This window comes from Molothrus aeneus, chromosome 18 (genome assembly GCF_037042795.1).
Source record: "Molothrus aeneus isolate 106 chromosome 18, BPBGC_Maene_1.0, whole genome shotgun sequence".
Lineage (NCBI taxonomy): Eukaryota > Metazoa > Chordata > Aves > Passeriformes > Icteridae > Molothrus > Molothrus aeneus.
The window spans coordinates 10,530,068-10,549,114 of NC_089663.1; the positions used below are offsets into that span (position 1 = coordinate 10,530,068).

Consider the following 19,047-nt stretch of genomic DNA (forward strand, 5'->3'; position numbering starts at 1 on the left):
ATCTCCCCTGGCAGCACAAAAACCTCTGCTTGAGAGGGCTGTGGCAGTGCGCACCTGGATCCAAACGCACACCCACCCCACGGCTTCTCTCCCTGCTGCCTTTTCGCTGCCTTCAGCCGCTCTCTTGTCCTTATTTCCCCGGCGCCAGCAGCGCTGCTGTCCCGGGGGCGCGGAGCTCCCGTGCGCGCTGCCCGCTCCCCGCACGCTGTCGGAGCCCCCGCCCGCCCCCGAGCGCTGCCGCTCCCCCGGTGGCCCCGGGCAGCGGGGCGGGGCGAGCCGAGCCCCCGGCGGCGGCCGTCGCGCCGTCACGTGGCTCCGCAGCTCCGCTCCCTCCGCGCTCCGCCATGGCTGCGGCGGCTGCCGCCGGCTCGGTGCTGCTCTGCCTGCTCGGCCTGGTGCTGCCCGGCGGCAGCACGCTGCACACCAAGGGCTCCGTGCCGCTCGACACCATCACCTTCTACAAGGTACGGCGCTGGGGGCCCGCCGGAGCGCTCGGGGGGCGGTCGTGGGGCCGCACCGGGCCGTGTATCCCGGCGGCTGGCGGCAGCCCCGGGGCCCGGGAGGAAGGCGGGGGGCGCGGCGGGGCTGCGGGCACGGGGTCGCTGCCGCCGCCGCCACCGGCGCGGGGAGCGCTCGGTGCTGGCGGAGCGGCCGCGCCGCAGCCAATGGGAGCGCGGCGGCCGCAGCTCTCAGCCAATGGGAGCGCGGCGGCCGCGGCCGGCAGCCAATCGGCGCGGTCCAAGTGGAGCCGAGCCGCGGGGTCCGGCCCGGCGCTACCGGCGCTACCGGCGCGGGGAGGTGCGGCCGCAGCCGCCGCTCCTCGGCCGGGCTGTGCTGTGTGTGCCGCTGAGGGACGGCAGCACCGTGCGGGGATGGAGCCGGGGCCGTGGGTGCGCGCTGCTTGGGTTCCACTTGTTCATCAAACAGCAACAGGCTTTCTTTTTTTTTTTTAACCGTTTTTTTTCCCCTTCACTAAATCACTTTGCAAGGACGGAATCTGCCCCGGGCCCTGTGCGCTCCCCACCGGGACACCGACCGCTCGGCAGGCCAGGACCGAGCCTGCAGCCACCTGTGCATGCAGATGTTGTGCAGTGCCTGAGCAGGGCTGGCAGAGCGCTGTGTAGGTGGGGAGCTGTGGTGCAACCTCAACCTGTTCGCGAGAACAAAAAGATTTTGCAAGGTCTTCCATTGCAGGGAGGGGAAAATTCCCCAGGGGGTGACAGAGTCCATTGCCAAACTAATTGGAAAAGGCATCGTCTGAGCAGAGCAAGGTTGAAGTGAAAAGGAATCAATTAAATGTGAATTCTCCATTTCACGTACCAGTACAACAGCTCCAGCATCTGCACAGCCTCCCTGTGCCTCCTCCCAGCCAAGAGTGCAGCTTTCATGCTGGGACACTTCAGAATGACTTTACATTTGGCCTCTCTCCTCCTCATGTCCCACTGGACAATGTTTTAGCTGATCTTCTGCCAAGATGCCAGTCAGATTTACAATAAGCAAATCTTATAATTAAAGGCATTAGCAGATCCCCCAAACCTACCACGTACTATCTTTGTGATCTGGTGCAGGAATACAGACACCCAAAGCTCAGTCTTTCCTCCACACAACAGTGAGTCATTTCTGAAAGGCCATAATTATATAAAATTTCCATTCTCCTCTGCATCTCCCCATTGCACAGGAAAAAAGGACAAGCAAAAACAACTTTTGGTGACTTGTACATTGCTCAGACCTGAAATGATCAAGTTTTGTCTTGTCTTTTCCCCTTTTTCTTCTTGTTTTAGGTTATTCCAAAGCATAAGTTTGTCCTTGTGAAGTTTGACACACAATATCCTTATGGTGAGAAACAAGATGAGTTTAAAAAGCTGGCGGAGAGCTCAGGCTCCAGTGAGGATCTGCTGGTGGCTGAAGTGGGAATATCAGGTGAGGAACTCCGAGTACGTGCAAACAGTGTGGGCTGGTGAGGAGGGGATACATTTCAGAGTGATTTCTGCAGGTTCTGAGCAATTCTGGGCGAGGGATGGATGTGAGAGTGGAGCTCCTGCCCCGGCTGAGCCTGGCTGTGTGTGGGAGAGCTGCTTCTCCATCTGGGCTGGGTAATGAGGAGTCAGCCCACGCTGCTGAACTGCTGCCACCTCCTCATCCCCAGCAATTCTTGCCTTTTTTTTTTTTTCCCCCCTTCTTTCCTGAGAGAAACCTTTTTGTCCCACATGCAGGGAAGAGAGCTCACAGGAATCGTGCTTTAGCCACAATCCTGCTCAGACAAAGAATATTTGGTGTGGTTAATTCCATGCAGCAAACCCTGGGGCAGCACAGCAAGGGGTTCTTGCACTGTGGCTGCTCTAACTCGATGTGATTGTGACTGGGTTTAAGAGAAAAGGAGTGAAGAATAGATCACTGTCACCTGATGTGCTCTGGCTTTGTGGGTTGAATTAAGAATTTAGGCTTAATTATCAAACTGTGAAGTTTTACCCATTCTGGTATTTCTGAACATATGTGGAATTGTCTAAGTAGCATATTTGAAATGGCTTTGTTTTCTGTCCTCAAGAATAAATATAATTTCTGTAAGATGAGTAAATGTCTTGTAGCTTGGCATGCTGTCAGAACCAAATCATTCTCTGCACACAGACAGGAAAAACTCCTATTTCACTGTAAAATCAGATAAAATCAATGGATGGAGGAAAATAAGAGGAAAAAGGGTATTGATTTCCCATAAGGAGGACAGGGTTTATACAAAAGGTCCTGCCAGTGTCTTACACTCTCACAGTCACAGCAAAACACCTTTAAAGTCCTTTTCTTTGGAAAAGCCACTAAATGTTTGCCTTGCACAAATGATTTTATGAGGTGTTTTTTATTTCAGTGTGCAGCATTTCCTTGGAACAGGCTCTCCAGAGAATGGTCAGGGCCCCAAGGCTGCCAGAGCTCAGGAAATATTTGGAATTTTGGGGTGTCCTGAGCAGGACTGGAATCTGGACTCGGTGATCCTTGTGGGTCCCTCCCAGCTCAGGATATTTCCATGACTCTGTGATTTCCTGGCAGACAGGTTATGAGGACATGTTGAAGCTCTGCCTGCAAATATTTGTGTGGGAGGGAATCCTAATTTAATTTTTGATTAACTGTGCTTTTCTGTTTCATTGTCCCTTGACAGATTACGGTGATAAACTGAACACCGAGCTGGGAGAGAAGTACAAGCTGGACAAGGAAAAATTCCCCGTTTTTTACTTGTTCCAGGATGGTGACTTTAAAAATCCTTTACTTTATGGTGGTGAGATCAAGGCTGGGGCTATTCAGCGCTGGCTGAAGAGTAATGGCATCTACCTGGGGATGCCAGGCTGCCTGAAGGAGTATGATGTGCTGGCCAGCAAATTTATGAGCACCACAGAGAAATCTGATCGCCAGGCCCTCCTGAAAAAGGGCCAGGAGAATTTAGGAAAAGCAAAAGAAACGGAGAAGAAGTCAGCAGAGCAATACTTGAAAATTATGAGCAAGATCTTGGAGCAGGGAGAGGAGTTTGCTGCTAACGAAGTCGTCCGAATCACAAAGCTGATCGAGAAGAACAAGATGAGTGATGGAAAGAAGGAGGAGCTCCAGAAAAGCCTCAACATCCTCGCTTCTTTCCGGAAGAAGAATAGTGAAAAAGATGAGCTCTGATGTGTTGGAGAACTCTTCTACAAGCTGTGAAACATTGTCAAGAGTCCTAAGCAGTTCTCCTTAATGCAAGCAAACTTCCCGCTGACTTCAAGAGGGCAGCAGATCTCCTTCTGGGATTCTCCGTTTGGAAGAGGAAGAGGAAGACATTCCTTAAAAACACAGTATTGTAAATGTTGGGAAAAATCACCTAAGAGCAAGACACAGCAAGTATTGTGTAATGCTATCCAATAACAGTGTTAAAGCAGACAAAAAAAAAAAAAAAAAAGCTCTAGATTGGCGCCAGAAGCTTATTCCTGGTGGTTTTTACAGCTGTTCCCTGGCTAACAAATAACAAAATTCAGTCTCTCATTCTATCTTACATGCTGGAAAAGGTACAGATTGGGTGCCCTCTACATTCCCACCTTTCCCTGTCTGTAATATCCTTGGGTTTTATGCTTGTTAATCTACCCCTCACACTCCTTGTGTTGTCCCACTTTGGTTCTAAGTCTTGTTCTTACCTGTTGTTGACTAAGAGACTCAGAGCTTCCTTTTTCTGCCTTTCATGGCTTCTGTCCCTGTTTGTTTTGGATATCAGCCAAATGCTGGCAGTGAAGACAGTTCACGGCTTGCCCCTCATTTTCTGTCCAGAGGAGCCATTTCATCAAATGTTCTCCCGAAATCCTTTGTGATACCTTGACACAGTGAAGTGAGTTCTGAGCAAGGGCAGAGTCTCCTTGAGGTGCTATTACACTCAGTCTCACCAGTTTGTGCAAAAAAAAATCGGGTTTTCAGAGGTAAATTTGGATGAGGTTTTTTACACCTGAAGAGGTGTTTTACCTGTCCAAGCTTCATGAACAAAATGTTTTTCTAGCCTCCAGAAACAATTGACACTCTCAAACTAAAGCCTCATCAGTGTTCGGTAGCTCTGAATATTTGAAAATTAGGTCTTGTAAGAGGAAGCAGAAGTATTTGTGTCCCTAGAAGCCACATCTGTGTTATTTAAAAGGAGCTGCCTGGCCCAAGGATCAGGTCAGTCCTCAGAACTGTGCAGTTCACACTCTGTGGAATTCGGATGCCTCTGGAAGATGCTGAAGCCCTGGTCAGGGTGACAGAGTTGAAAAGAGAAACACCAGTGAGTTTTACCTTAAAAGTATGCTTTAAACAAAACTGATTCCTGTAGGAGCTTTGCTGCCTTTTGAATCTTGGGGTGGGTACAAGGAGCAGATGTTGCTGCGAGATAAAATGTATTAATAATGCTATAATAAAAAAAAAAAAATCCACTTCAGAGCTGCTTCTTAAACCACTATAGAGAAACTATAGTGATCAGAGGGGAGGCTTTGACGGCTGAAGCGAGGTGAGGGGAGCTGAGGGCGGCCCAGCGCTCTCTCCCCCCTCAGGAGCGGCAGAGGAGGGACCCCGGCAGGGCGGGCAGTCCTTGGGAGCGCTGGGTGATGTGTCCCGCCTGGCTCAGCCCCGGAGACCCTGAGGGAATCGTCTCCTGAGGGGAGCCGTTCCCTAAGCACTGAGGGAAGGAACTATTCCCCGGGACTCTGAAGGGAGCAGCCCCTGATAGGATCAGCACTTGAGGGGGCCGTGCCCTGGATCTGTGAAGGGAGCGGTCCCCGGGATCTCTGAGGGGAGCAGCCCGCGGGATTCTGAGGGAGCGGTACCCGGTCTCTCGGAGGAGCAGCCCCCGGGACTCTGAAGGAGCCGTGCTCGGGCTCCCTGAGGGGAGCTGCCCCCTCAGAGGCGCCGCTCGCTCCCCGAGGTGCCTTCCCGCCCCCGGGCGCTGGTGACGTCACGGAGGGGCGGGGCCGAGGCTCCGCAGGGTCGCCCCAGGGCGGCTCCGTGAGGGGAGCCCGGGGCGGCGGTGACCGGAGCGAGCCCGCCCACCGGGGCTCGGCCGGTTCTGCCCCCGGAGGGATGCGTGGGACGCCGGTGCCCGGGACGCCAATCCCGCTGTTTGCCCAGGGCTTCTGTCCCCTCAGCCCCTCTCTGCCACCGGGCGCTCCCCGCAGCCGGCCCCGCCGGCGGGGGCCGGGCGCGGTGCGGCCCCGGGGCGGAGCGCGGGCGGCGCCCGCAGCCCCGGAGCGGTGCGGCGGCGGCGGCGGTACCCATGGCCCTGCCGGCGGAGGCGGACCGGCTGGATGGGGGCTGGCAGGAGGTGAGCGAGCCCCGCCGGCACCGGGACCCTTAAGGACAGCGGCTGTCCCGTCCCCGGGACCTCGCTGTGCGCGTCTCTTCTGTTCCATCCCCTCACGGTCCTGCCCCAGCCCTGCGCCCCGCTCCGTGCTCGGCGGCACCGGCAGCGTTGCACGATCCTCCCCCGCTCCGTGCTGCTTATTCCTTTTCGGGACCCCGCTGTCCCCAGTCCCCGGTCCGTGCTGCCCCTCCGAGGGACTCCGCGGTCCCTGGTGCCTGTTCCCGGTCCGTGCTGCCCGTTCTTCTCCGGGACCCGCCACTCCACCTTGCCAGGTCCGCGCTGCCCGCTCCTATCCCGATCCCGGTCCTTGTCCTTCCTCCCCGCGCTCCCGGTCCCCGGTCCGAGCTGCCCGCTCCTCCTGGGACCCCGTGTCACCTGAGCTCCCTCCCGTCCTTCTCCCCAGGTCTACTCTGCGCTCCAGTGGATCCAGTTCACCATGGCCATGCTCAGGTACGACACGCTGCCCAGAGAGTTACTATCCTGAAGATTATTTTACCCAGAAAAGCAAAAAAAGAGAACTCGCGTCTCCCAGCGAGGCAGACGCGCTCCTGTTCCAACCTGTGCTTTGTTTTCTCAGCGTTGTAGGTTCCAGCTCAATTATTGCCTACGCCGTCTTCCAAAACGCAGTGCGGTCCCCCGAGGTAAGGTCTGAGCTTCCTTCTCCCTCCCTAAGCTGTGGTGTCAGTCCCTGCAGGTGGGTCACACCTTTAGCACAGACCCTCCCCTAGGAGCAGCTGCAGGTCTCAGGGTTATGTGGTTAAACCTTGTTTAATAGCTGGGAGGCAAAAGGCTTGCTAAGAATTGGGCTCTTTGTCTTGGTAGGAGGTAAAAGGACTGACCTTGAACCTGTGCTTCTGCAGGGAGAAGCAGGCTCCTGCAGCTTTCTGCTGCTCCAGGAAAGTCCTCCAGTTGTTCCTGGGAGCAGGGATTTCTTGGTGTGCCTTCCTCAGTGCGGCCAAACTCCTGGGGGGCTGAGGAGTTGTGCACAAAGTTGCTGGAGTGCAAATTGGAGCTGCCTCTGCAGCAATGCTTTTATAAGTGCTGGTTTTTGGCTGTCTCTGAGGAGTTTCTCTGGGCAGGTGTGCTACTAAAACTGACCCCACAGGCTCCATCCCATCCTGCTAGGCTTGGGTGTCCACACACAGTCCCTCTGTCTGTCCAGGACTTCCTGGGGGCAGTGAGCCAAGCTGATCCCTGTGAAGCTGGGATTTGCTGTCCAGGGTTTGCAGGCTCAGCCTGACCTGTGGACCATGCAGAAAGTCAGAGGAGCTGGCAGCAGCTGTATTTGTCCTTCCTTCATCTTCATATTCTTTGTACATTGTGGATTCGATCTGCAGCCCAGAGAACGGGACTTTCAGGGAATTCCTGGAGCTATCCCTGGAGAAGCAAGGAATGCAGGAAACTGACACATTGTTGGATGACACGGTGGGAAGGAGAACAGGATTCCATGTTTGCAGGGCAAAGCTGTCCTGCTTACAACAGTCAGGACCTTGCTCCCAGCCAACCTCCTGGAAATGCTGTGAATAAACTGTGGAGCTCTCCATGCATCCCCAGGGAAGAATGGGAATTCACCTTAGAAGAAGGCTGGGACGTCACCTTTAGAGCTGGGATGGAAAACCTGCTTGAGCTTGTGCTGCTCAAGGTACACATCAAAGCCTCCTTCGACCACATCTGCACCTGGAAAGCTCCAGATGTGATTCCTGCTGGGGTCCTCTCCCTGGAATGGTGTGGGGCAGGGGTTGGCAGTGTCCCGCTGTGACTCAGCAGCCTCATCCTGCTGGCTCCCATGGCCTGGTTGCTCAGGAGCCCTTCTGCTCTCAGTCATGTGATGGGGCTGTGGCCTGGGAGCTGCTCATGAGCCACTCATGGCTCCAGGTCAACAATGGGCCCTTCCTGCTCCAGAGGGTCCAGATGTTTCTGCTCAGATTATTTCTGCAAATCCGGATAGGAGGGCTGGATGCCAGCTGGAGGGACTGGTTTGCATCAGCCTTCCAGGCTCCTCTGCTGCCAGGGGAGATCTGGGTTTCAAAAGTGACAAAATCTCCATTAACTTCCCCATAGTCTTGTCCTCATGTCTCGGGTCTGAAGTGGAAGTTTGTAAACAAAAGGGTTGGAAGTGATCCATATCAAGGCTAGCCACAAACAGATTATTCCCTGAGTCATGAGGACCCACAGAAAAACATTTAAAAATAAAACAGCTCTGGAGGCTGGGAGGAGAAGGATCTTAGAAACACTTCCCTTCCTGCCCCCAACCTCAGAAATCCAATATTGCATTCTTGAAGCTCGCTTTCTGTCTCTATGGGGTCAATAAAACCCTTCAGCCTGAGGTAAATCATTCAGAAGAGGTGGTGGCAAGCAAGGAAGAGCACTCAGCTCAACACATTTGAGGAAGAATTCTCAGCTCAACAGGTTTGAGGAAGAAACCTCAGCTCAGCAGGTTTGAGGAAGAGCCTTCAGCTCAGCATGTGCCTGGGCCATGGCCACAGAGCCCAATCCCCGTGTGTGCTGCAGCTGGAGCTGCCAGGATGTAAATCATTACATCTTTGCAGTCCCTTCCTCTATTTTATAAATACCAGTGGTTATTTTTTTCCCCTTTTTCAAGCCAGAGCCACACGTGCCCCTGTGTCACCTAGTTCTTTATCCAAAACAGCTCCTGGACCCACCAGCAGTGCCTTGCTCCAAGGGCTCTTGTGCTGGAGAGAGGTCACCTGTTTGATTGCAAAAGTGCCTTCTTTGCTTATTTTAGATCTGTTTGGTTTAACCTGCCTTGATCACAAACTGGACAGTGCCCCCAGCCTGTCGTGCCAAGGCTTCATTTCTGCACCAGTGAGGAAAAGCCTGGTTAAAAAAAAAGGCATTTATAGATGAAATCAAATTAAAATTAACTGCAGGTCTTTGTGCCTTGTGCTCCTTCATGCCCTAAGGACAAATCTGGCTCAATCAGATCTGCCTTAACTCTTATCACACTTCCTAAGCTGTCTCTCACTGCATGTGGGAACAAGGATAACACAATGTGAAGGGTGCCATACATTTACTTCCAGGACAATATTGAGGCAAATCTCACCAAAAACTCGGCTCCATGAAAAGAAATACCAAATCAAAGCCTGCTGAAGCATTTCCATGCTGTGTTTGGCATTATAATTTTCTGTAGGGAAAGAAAAACACCACAATTTTCTCTCCTGGATGCTGAAAATGAGATACCAAAGGATTTAATTAAGGATGTAGGTAATTAGACTGCTTTTCCAGAGTCTCTGCTCTCCCACTAACAAAGAAAATGTTGGCCAGAATTTTTGCACAAATGTTTTCCTGCAGTGTTTACAGTCCTGGCCAGTGTGTGCAAACTGGAAATGGGCTGGAAGCTGTTGTTAAAGGAGACATGACTGCTTTCCAGCAAGATGCAGCAAAAGTGGCTCCCAGTGGAAATTAATGCAGCTTGTAAAATAAACCCAACCTTAGTCATCAGCTGAAATGACATGGAACACTTAGAAAAATGTTTGTTTCAAGTCATTCCAGAGCTGAGGAAGGGTTTGTGTTTACTGGAAGTTTGATTTCTATGTGAGTTTATTTAAAACACGATGTCTCTTCTCCCTGCCTACCTGTCCTGTTCTGCAAAACTGTAAAATAGTGGACATTTGGGATATTTTCTGTAAGTTTTGATGCTGCTCTTGTGGCAGAAGTGGTGGCTGGAGTAGGGAATGTGCACTGGAACAGCTCCTGAGAGCACAGTGTGGAATTTCCCTGTCTCACCAGAAGAGCTGGGAGGTGGCAGTGTTCAGATAACACCGGATAACCTGGCACTGATGTCTGAGCACAATTAATCTTTCTGCTATAATTGGTGTAGGAGTTTTAAAGGACTGAAAACAAGGATGATATTCAGGAGTACAGCCTGAAAAGTTTTCATCTGGTAACTTTTCTTTGAACTTGCTTGGCTTTTAAAGTAAAGGAGACTTTTTTTATTGGAGCTCTCAAGGTTTGCTGCAGATGAATTGACTGGTCTCAGAAATGCTGTCACAGTGCTTCCCTGAGGGTAGAACCATCCCTCCACAAAGTGCCACTTATGCCCCACTTCCCCTCAATTAAAGTTTTCAAAATAACTTTGTAGTGAGGTTTTTGTACTGAAAAACTTTCCTCACCTACAGAAAAACCTTTGGAAGGCTGTATTAAATATCTTTATGTCTGATAAGGAGGTAAAACTGCAGCTGGGGGGTGGGAGGGCTGTGACTCCACTCACACCTGCTGAGATTTTCCCTTTTCCCTTTTCCAGGTGCGTCCACTTTTCTACCTGAGCCTCTCAGACCTGCTCCTGGGCCTGTGCTGGCTGGCTGGGGCCCTGCTCCACAGCTCACCCACCTCCCAGCAAGACCTCATCTGCTACAACCTGCAGGCCACGGGACAGGTGAGTGGCCTTGGCACCACATTCCATAATTAGCCTTGTAATTTGTCATAATTAACCTCGCTGGTGATCAGAGCGTGGCCGTGGGGGCTGTTTCTCTTGGCTTTATGTGGAAAAGGGAGATCATGGCACTGGGGTTTGGGATCCTCTGGTGTGTGAGAGGAGGACAAGGTGGGATTTTGTGGTTGCTTGTGTGAAATGAGCAGATGGGACTCGATCTCTCTCCTGTTGGATCCGTGCCCATGGATCTCTGCTCTCACATTGCAGCTTTTCTACTTCTCTTTGTGCTTCCTCCAGCCTGGGCAGGAACAGACACATTCTGTGACTTGCTCGAGCTCAGACTTAAATTACTCACATGAACATCCCAGTTCTTGCTCTTCCCAAGGATCAGCACAAGCTCAGCCTGTGTCCCATTGACTCAGCTGATTCCTGTGCTGGGGACCAGTTGCAGTAGGCTGGGTGTTCTCCTGACAGTTTGCTGTTGCCTCACCCAGTTCCCATTTCAACACCAGCCCTTGGAAATCTCAGCTCTCAAAAATCTGAACATGGAGGTTCATAAATGATCTCTGGAATTAATTTTTTTTGCTTTTAAAGGATATGGCTGGGAAGAGCAAGGGGCTTTTGGAAGCTTTGATGTGTGGGCTCAGGCAGCTCCCTGGGAGCGTGGTGACACCCACAACTGGGAACTGAATGTCCTCATGGAACAGCAGCATCCAAAGCTGGAAAGGATCTCCATGTGCCTCAGAGAGGGCAGAGAAGCAGGTGCAGGATGGAATTGTTCCTGCTGCTGTGTGTCTGGGGATGGGCTCCTGCAGCCCAGGGTTGTTTCAGCAGCTGTTTTGGGGGTACTGAGGGTGGTGAGAGCAGCTGTTCTACTCCAGGCTCATCTCTGGTCCCTCCAGCCCTACTGGCTCCACAGTATGTTCATGTGGAGAGAAACAGAGAGGTTTGGGTAACTTGGCCCCTTGGGAATGATGCAGAATGACAGCAAAGATGGTGATGGTAAATGGGAAAATGAGGAGAGCTTGGGAGAGGCTTTCAGAGCTGGAAGGTGGAAGGAGCAAAGCAGGACTGAGGCTGTTCCTGAGCTGTTTCCCTTGCCTGGGGGACAGTTCTTTCAGCTGGTGTGATATTTTTATGATGGCCTGGAGGCAATTTGCCCTGCTAGAGGAGAAATAATTTGGCTGTGGAAAATATGCCCATAATTTCTCAGCTCCCTTGCGCTTCTGGCTCTTTTCTGCCCTCACTTTTCCAGCCTGTGGCTTCTCAGGGACACCAGCACAGGATGGGACAAGGTGGGGGCTTTGTTGTTCATGCTGGGTGGGCAGAGCTGGCCTTGGGCCAGGACAGGGCTTGTGCTGGGCTGTGCAGAGTCACACCCTGACCTCAGCCAGTGTCCCCTGGCTCCTCTCCTGTGTGTCACCACCAGTCCCCACAGCACAGGGACTGCCTGGGTGGCAGAGCCGGATTGTGCCTGGCAAGAGCTGTGGCTGCTGTTTGCTCTGGGAGAAATTAAAACAAACTGAGCCCTTGCCATAGCAACCTTTCCCCCAGGGCACCCCGTGACAGTGCAGGACCTCCTCAGCCAGCACCCTGCAGTGCCCTTGAGAGGTGGGAACACCTTCTGCGTAAGAAGGAGCCCGTAACAGGTTGGACCAGCAGATTCTGCAGAGCAGGAGGGATCTGGGAGCTGATGGAATGAGTAAATAAATGTCTCACTGTGCTGCTGGCTGTCACACAAACACCTGGGGCCTCTCTGCACTCCAGCACCCAGAAGGTGTCAGATGAGCCGAGGTGAGGACGGGCAGGGGCAGCCCAGCAGTGGAATTTGCAGCCCTTGGAGAGGCTCACACTGGAGTCCTTGTGATGTCTCAAGGCACTGCCTTAGACAATATTTTGCTTTATTCAGGCTGTTTGCCATTATTTGTCATCACAGGCTGATGTTGTAGTGGATGGAGCTGCCCAGTGTCCAAACTGTATCATAAAGAAGGAGATTGTTTTGTTTCTTGGATTTTCCCTCTTGCAGCCCCAGAGCTTTGATTGATATGAATGTAAATACTGCTCCCTTTACTGTCCTGCACTGCAATAATGAAGTCCAGAATAGATATTGTGGTTTTAATTGCACAACTCCCCCACGTTCTTCCAGTTCAGTTCCAGTGGCACTAATAATGTCCTGGCAGGCTCTGCTCATGCTGGGCAGCACAATGGGAGCCACACAAGTGGGATAATGAGGGATTCTTGTGTCTCTGCTTTATCTCCTCATGGCCAGTGCTGCAGCACTGTCCCCAGCCCCAAAGCTGGGGCTCAGGAGAGCAGATTCCCTTCCCTTCCCTTCCTGCTGGCACCTTCACAAGGGGCATTTGGGTCTCTGTCCCAGAAGGCAGCACTGACATTTCATGAGCCTCTCCCAGGCGTCCTGAAGTGCAAGAGAATGATCCTTGTGGGCTGTTTTGGCCTTCTCTGGAAGTAGTTGGAAAAGGGTAACAACCCCTCATTAAAACGCATTTAATGAGCTGGAAAGTCACTGTAGTGTTCCTGTGGCAGCCCTTGGACTCAGCCTCTTGAGCCAGCCAAGAGCATTCACAACCTCAGTGAAGGAGGCCAAGTTTGTTTAGTGACCACTTTCCCAGCCGTGGATGATACCAGGGTGGCAAACCTGTGCTCCTTATCTTTTTGGCAAAGGATAGCAAAGCCACAATTTAAAAAAAAAAATTCCCTTGTCCAGCCCTTCCTCTTTGCCACTGTAGTTTGTGTTTCCTGTGACAAACACAGCACATGCATGTACATGGTCTGATTAGGCAACCTGGAGTAAGCATGAGTTTGGAAACAAATTTGATCAAGATTTGGGGAGGTTTATAGGAAGTTTTAGATAATTAGACTCATGTCAAGCTGGAATCAAAGGCTATGAAACTCTCAGTGTGCTGCTCTATCTTTTCTCCTTTTTCCCATGGAGGAAGAAAAGGGGTTTTGGGATGTTAACTCAGGCTGAGGGCAGAGAATATCTGCCCTCACATTCCTCTTGAAATATCCAATTGTTTTCTGTTTCCGTGAATTCTCTGTGTAGTGAGCTTATTATGCAAGAAGGAAATCTAAATGTCACATCTGTGCTGTGTTTCCTAATGGACATGGAATTGAGAAGGTCCAAGTGCCTCTGAAACCCTCATTGCCAGGCTCTGAGCCAAAAAAAATGAGCCAGATCACAAAAATGTTTATTTCTAAGACAGTCCTGCTGTCATTAGTTCTCCTGTCTGAGGCCAAAGTGAAGCTGCTTTTGTGTGGTTTAAGGTGGGAATTTCCAACCTGGCTCAGCCCCTGTGCTCAGACCCTCTCCTTTGGCAGGTGTTCATCATCCTGCCTCTGTTCTATGGGATTTGGGAGGAGCTAAACATGCTCCAGGAGTTGTTATTGTTATGCTCCAGGAATTGTTATTCCAGGACTGAAATGCTGGTTTTATCTCTCAGATATTCTACGTGGCCTCTTTTCTCTACACTGTCAACTACACCTGGCACCTGTACATGGACCTCAAGGTGAAATACAACCAGAACCTCTGCAGGGTGCCCCCCCAGGTGAGTGGGACTGATATGGGACTGGTGTAAAGGCTGGGAACCCAGGGACAAGGACACAACACTCAGGAAAAACCTCCCTGCATTGCAGGCTGAGCAAATACTTCACACACCCCGTGACCAAAATCTCTCCTTGCAGTTAATTCCTCCCTCACACCCAAACAGGGAGGATGGGGGGGCACCACCACTGCCATGACCAGGCTGGGGAATACCCCAGGTACTCCTGCAAGATGGCACGTTCCTTCTGCAGCTCTTCCCAACAAACCCATCAGCCCCACTGCCCTGCACAGCTTCCCCAGACATTTGCTGTGCACAGCAAATTTTGTATCCCAGATATTCCATCTGAAAGTTTAGGCTGGGCAACCCCTCCCTCAGCTGCTGAAATCCTCCGTGGAAGCTGATTCCTGTGAACCAGGGAGTGTGCAGAAATAATTTTAATGAAGATTTTTGGATTTTGCAGGTTGTAGATTATGCAAGTTGTGTTGGCCGAATAGCAACTATCTTGTCAAGGTAAGATTTCATTCTCCCTGGCACAGGGTGTGGATTTGGTGAGGGTTAATTCTCCCTGGCACAGGGTGTGGATTTGGTGAGGGTTAATTCTCCCTGGCACAGGGTGTGGGTTTGGTGAGGGTTAATTCTCCCTGGCACAGGGTGTGGGTTTGGTAAGAGTTAACTCTCCCTGGCACAGGGTGTGGGTTTGGTAAGAGTTAATTCTCCTTGGCACAGGGTGTGGATTTGGTGAGACTTAATTCTCCCTAGTGGGAGAGTGTGGATTTGGCAAACTGCAGTGTGCCTATCCCTGCTTCCTACTTGTTTTGAAGCAAGTTTTACTAAAAAAGCTGTAAAGCTCATCATTAACAGCAGAGTGATCTCATGAATGCAGAGTAAGAGGTTTTTTTCAACCAAGTTAATGATAACTTTATTAACTGGATGTGGTTTTCCAGAAGGTTTCCCTTTACCAATGATTAGCCCTCACAAATGAAAGCCCCAACACTGGTGAAGCTGATAAAATACTTTTCCATAGCAGTGCCAATAAAAACAACTTTAAAGTGCTCTGTAGTGATGGGAGAAAAACCGAGCAGTGCAATAACCATGGCTGTGCTGTCCTTTCTCCTCTCAGCCTGATCCCTCTCCTCCTCATGGTGCCGGTGTTCTGCCTGGGCAACAGCAGTAACTGCTACCAGAACTTCAGCCAGAAGCACGGGTGAGCTTCCTGCCTCGCTGTGGCACAGCCCCAGGGCTGCCCTGCTGGGGTGGGCAGGAGCTCAGGCTGTCCCCTGTGTCCCCAGGTGTCTCCTGATGCACACGGAGGTGGCCGAGCCCCCCGGCGAGCCGCAGGGCCTGAGCGGCTCCGTTTGCCGCGCGATGCATTTCTACGGCGTCGGCGTCTTCCTCGTCTCCTTCCTCGTCAGCTTCGTGGCCATCCTGGTAAGACTGGTGCTTGTGGAGCCTTGGAGGGTTCCAGAGGCTGGGCAATTCTGGAATGGTTTGGGTGGGAAGGCATTTTTGAGCTCATCCAGTGTCACTCTCTGCCATGGGCAGGGACACCTTCCACTGTCCCAGGTTGCTCCAGGACCTGTCCAGCCTGGCCTTGGACACTTCCAGGGATCCAGGGGCAGCCACAGCTTCTCTGGGAAGGATTTCCTCCCAATATCCCATCTAAACCTGCTCTCAGTTTTCAATCCTTTCCTCCCTGTCTGCTCACTCCGTGCTCTTGGTAAATAGGGCAGGGGAATAACTGTGTGGTGCTGCCTCCCTTTTAGAAGGGGTGGTAGGGGAGGGAAAATACCACTGTGCCTCCAGATAAATCCATCTGGAGTCCTGTGTTCTGTCAACCCATCCCAGAAATATTCAGCAGGAATTCAAAGGCTTGGAGCTTGGCAGAAGAGATCAACCCCTGCATGGGTCAGCAAGAGGTGATTTACAGTTGGACTCCATGATCTTAGAGATCTTTTCCAGCCTAAGCAATTTACTGATTCTGAAATAAATTCAGAGTCTTCAGTTTAGAAAAGGCCTTATGCAAAACAACACCTCCCACAGGATTTCAGTGCTGTGTGAAAAGGCTGGATAGACTGGGATCCATCCTAGATGAACCCAGCAGATCACAGCCTGTACAATAGCATCTGCCTGCTCTTTTCCAGGTTATCCTGAGTCAGGCCCGAGGGCTGTACAAGAGGTTTGTGAACTCCACAGGGTTCCTGGGGGATCAGCAGTGGGCCATGATTAAGATGGTGGAACAAAGGGTGGTTTTTTACCCCATTGCCTTCTTCTGCTGCTGGGCCCCAGGTGAGCAGAGAGTTCCTCCCACAGCATCCCCCTGTGGAACCCCAGGGAGGTGGGGTTAACTTCACCCTCTCATCCATCCCTTTCCACAGCTGTCCTCCTTGGAATGCTGAAATTGGCAGCTTCAACAACCAGCAAAATCTACATGGCTCTGCTGATCCTGCAGGTAAATGTCTGCCCCTGCAGCCTCCTGCCTCCTCACCTTGAGTCTCCTGCCCTGCATCCCTGCTGAATGCAGCTGGGCAAGGATCTCTGCTGTGTGAACCCAAGTCTGATTTGTGCTTTTGACTGGCAAACATCTTGGTTTGGTGGTTTATGTTTTTCACAGGCATGAGAAGGTGTCAGTACCCAAAATCCCAACAGTTAAGTAGTGAACAGGGTGCTGGGTGGATGTTTGGACTTGGTGACCTCAAAGGTCTTATCCAACCTCAGTGATTCTGTGGTCATGGAAATGGCAGCAAATAGGACTAGAAAGGATCCCCAGAAATTTGTTTTGTTTTCCCTACGTCCCTAAATCTCCAGATGTTATTCCTTAATAACACTTGTCCAGCTCCTTCTTGTGTCTGATGCAGAAGTTAGACATTTTATTAAATTATATCTATATAGTCATAGATTTATACTATATATACTATAGTTATAATTATCTAGATATGTTATTATATTTATTTAATATATAAACATACATAAAATATATTCTCTATTTGTACAGCATTTCTATTTAGATATTCATTAAATATCCAATTTCTATCTAAAATCACAGCACAATTTCTCCATCACAGGGAAGATAAAATCCTGCTGGGAGGGGGAAGTTTTCCAGGGCTCCCAGAGCACGGGGATCCCAGAGCTGGGATCCCTCATTCCTCTGTGCTCTCTCCCAGGCTCTCACCGCAGCTTCCCAGGGGCTCCTGAACTGCCTGGTGTACGGCTGGACCCAGCACGCATTCCTGGCCCTGAAGCGCGGCTCCCGCCGGGACGTGGACACGCAGACTCCGCTCCTGCGCTCCCAGAAGAAATTCTACTCCAGCACAGCCCCGTCCGGCCCGCCCGAACCCGCAGGCTCCTCCTCCACCCTGCTCTGAGGCAGCTGCAGCCCTGCCTGCAAGGAGAGAGGCAGAGTCCTTCCAGCTCCTCGTTCTCCAGAACAGGAATGGAGCTGTCCCCGTGGGGCTGGCAGAGCCAGGCGCTCAGTGGACACAGTTATTTATTTAATGGATTCTTTCAGCGTGGTAAATCTTTAGTCCAGACTTTCTTCTCCTGGAAATATCCCTAGAAATGTAGCAAACCCCATGTAAAGGCTCAGAGACCCGGTCCAGCTCCATGGAGGTTGAGCAGAGGATGTTTTACTTTGGTTTATTTCTCCAAGTTGTTGCCTTTACAAATTAACAGAAATCAAAATGAGTATTTGTCAATCTCTACCTTTTAATTCACTCTTAACCATGAGAATTTGCACCACCCTAAGAACCAAGTGCAGGGAGTGAAGAATTGCAAAGGACAAAAGCTGCCTGGAATTTCTGCACATTTCCCTTTCCTTCTTCCTGCCAACTCCTGCCCAGCCACAATACTCCCCAAAATCAGCTGCTTCGACCCTGTGGAGCATCGCTCATGAACCAGGTGAGCAGGACTTTGTCTGAATCTCTCTTTGCATTTCCAGACATTCACATGAATTATTTACTGAGGCCCCACCATTCTATAGGAAATAAACCAGGTCTTAAGCTGTGTTAAAAACAACTCTTTACCTTTACATGCTTTATTTTCCAACAGTTGTTTCAATTTTTTCTCCTAGAGTTTTTCCAAGTTCATTTGCCTGGGTAATTCCCACTTGCTGTGGTCTCCCAATTTTGTTGCATTGATCATTTCAGGCTCTGTGGGTTTTTCTTTTCCTATGGCTTTGATAACTGCAAAGACGCAGCAGCAGCGGCGGGACCGGGGCCAGCACCTGCCCCGCTGGGTCGGCAAAGGGGGCGAGGGGAACGTTGGGGGGGGGGGGGAGGGGGGGCAGGAGCAGCTGCACTCGTGGGGAGCGGCGGGGGCAGGAGGGGGCAGAGTCGCGGTGACGCCGGTGGGCGGGATTGAGGGGCGGGGCCCACGGTAGCCGGGACAGCCGGGACCGACTGGATGGCAAAGGCGGGGATGGCGGGAGCGGTGGGAGCGGCCGGGGGTTGGCCGGGGCCGGGGGAACGGGAGTCAGAACGGCGAGGGCAGGGGGCGGGGCGGCAGGAGCGAGCAGGACTGTGGGGACCAGAGCCGTGCAGTCCCAAGGGGAGGTGGGGGTGTGTCCGGCTGGAGACTCGCGGCGGAGGGGGGTGGAGCTGCAGGAGGAGCGGAACTCGGCGGGGCGGCTGCTGAGGGCGTCCCCTGTGCGGCAAACAGAGCTCAAGCAGCACCCGGCAAGCTGGGACCGGCTCCCTGGCAGCCATGGCCCGGGGGGAGATACTATTAAACTGCTTTATAAAAACTGTGTCCAAAAGTCTCTGGTAAACACGGCTGAACAGTCAGCATCGGGGAAATTCATTAAAGTCCATTCTAAGAGGATTTTATACCTCCCGTTTCGCTAACTGACTTGGCATGGAACTTCAGAAAGGCTTCAGTTGCTTATAGAGATGTCTGTCGGGGGCAGGGTGAGTTTGTCCTGTGATTGGACCAGTGTGGCACCAGCAGAAGCAGCATCCTCAACCACTGCATTACAGCACTGCCTTTTACCACACTTGCGCTTTACGGCCGCTTTTACAACAGTCGGGATTTACAGCACTTTTACGACAGTTTTGCTTTACGGCACCTTTTACGACAATCGCGCTTTACGGCACCTTTTACGACAGTCTCGCTTTACGGCACCTTTTACGACAGTCGTGCTTTACGGCACCTTTTACGACAGTCGCGCTTTACGGCAGCTTTTACGACAGTTTTGCTTTACGGCACCTTTTACGACAGTCGCGCTTTACGGCACCTTTTACGACAGTTTTGCTTTACGGCACCTTTTA

The 19,047-nt window shown here is 51.7% G+C and overlaps 2 protein-coding genes across 3 annotated transcripts; both read left to right on the forward strand.

The window, feature by feature from the left end:
* Nucleotides 1-304: 304 nt before the first annotated feature.
* On the forward strand, nucleotides 305-4,907 carry ERP29 (endoplasmic reticulum protein 29). The gene is made up of 3 exons (XM_066562355.1): nucleotides 305-464; nucleotides 1,782-1,920; nucleotides 3,146-4,907. The coding sequence occupies exons 1-3, from the start codon at nucleotides 345-347 to the stop codon at nucleotides 3,646-3,648; spliced, it is 762 nt and encodes a 253-aa protein (XP_066418452.1). The 5' UTR covers nucleotides 305-344; the 3' UTR covers nucleotides 3,649-4,907.
* Nucleotides 4,908-5,723: 816 nt separating this feature from the next.
* On the forward strand, nucleotides 5,724-17,791 carry TMEM116 (transmembrane protein 116). Of its 2 annotated transcripts, XM_066562290.1 has the most exons (11): nucleotides 5,724-5,791; nucleotides 6,234-6,280; nucleotides 6,408-6,471; nucleotides 10,095-10,226; nucleotides 13,685-13,789; nucleotides 14,247-14,296; nucleotides 14,907-14,990; nucleotides 15,076-15,214; nucleotides 15,928-16,072; nucleotides 16,162-16,235; nucleotides 16,948-17,791. In XM_066562290.1, the coding sequence occupies exons 1-11, from the start codon at nucleotides 5,744-5,746 to the stop codon at nucleotides 17,146-17,148; spliced, it is 1,089 nt and encodes a 362-aa protein (XP_066418387.1). In that variant the 5' UTR covers nucleotides 5,724-5,743; the 3' UTR covers nucleotides 17,149-17,791. The 2 variants fall into 2 exon arrangements, with proteins under 2 accessions (XP_066418387.1, XP_066418388.1); XM_066562291.1 differs by lacking the exons at nucleotides 5,724-5,791; nucleotides 6,234-6,280; nucleotides 6,408-6,471 and adding an exon at nucleotides 7,429-7,472.
* The last annotated feature ends 1,256 nt before the right edge of the window (nucleotides 17,792-19,047 follow it).

What these genes read in the sequence shown, in the direction of transcription:
- TMEM116 (XM_066562290.1), top strand. Translation starts at nt 5,744, where the DNA reads ATGGCCCTGCCGGCGGAGGCGGACCGGCTGGATGGGGGCTGGCAGGAG. An exon ending in TTCACCATGGCCATGCTCAG is followed by an intron (nt 6,281 to 6,407) that starts GTACGACACGCT and finishes TTGTTTTCTCAG; the next exon opens with CGTTGTAGGTTCCAGCTCAA. An exon ending in ATAGCAACTATCTTGTCAAG is followed by an intron (nt 14,297 to 14,906) that starts GTAAGATTTCAT and finishes TTCTCCTCTCAG; the next exon opens with CCTGATCCCTCTCCTCCTCA.
- ERP29 (XM_066562355.1), top strand. Translation starts at nt 345, where the DNA reads ATGGCTGCGGCGGCTGCCGCCGGCTCGGTGCTGCTCTGCCTGCTCGGC. An exon ending in ACACCATCACCTTCTACAAG is followed by an intron (nt 465 to 1,781) that starts GTACGGCGCTGG and finishes TTCTTGTTTTAG; the next exon opens with GTTATTCCAAAGCATAAGTT. An exon ending in GGCTGAAGTGGGAATATCAG is followed by an intron (nt 1,921 to 3,145) that starts GTGAGGAACTCC and finishes GTCCCTTGACAG; the next exon opens with ATTACGGTGATAAACTGAAC.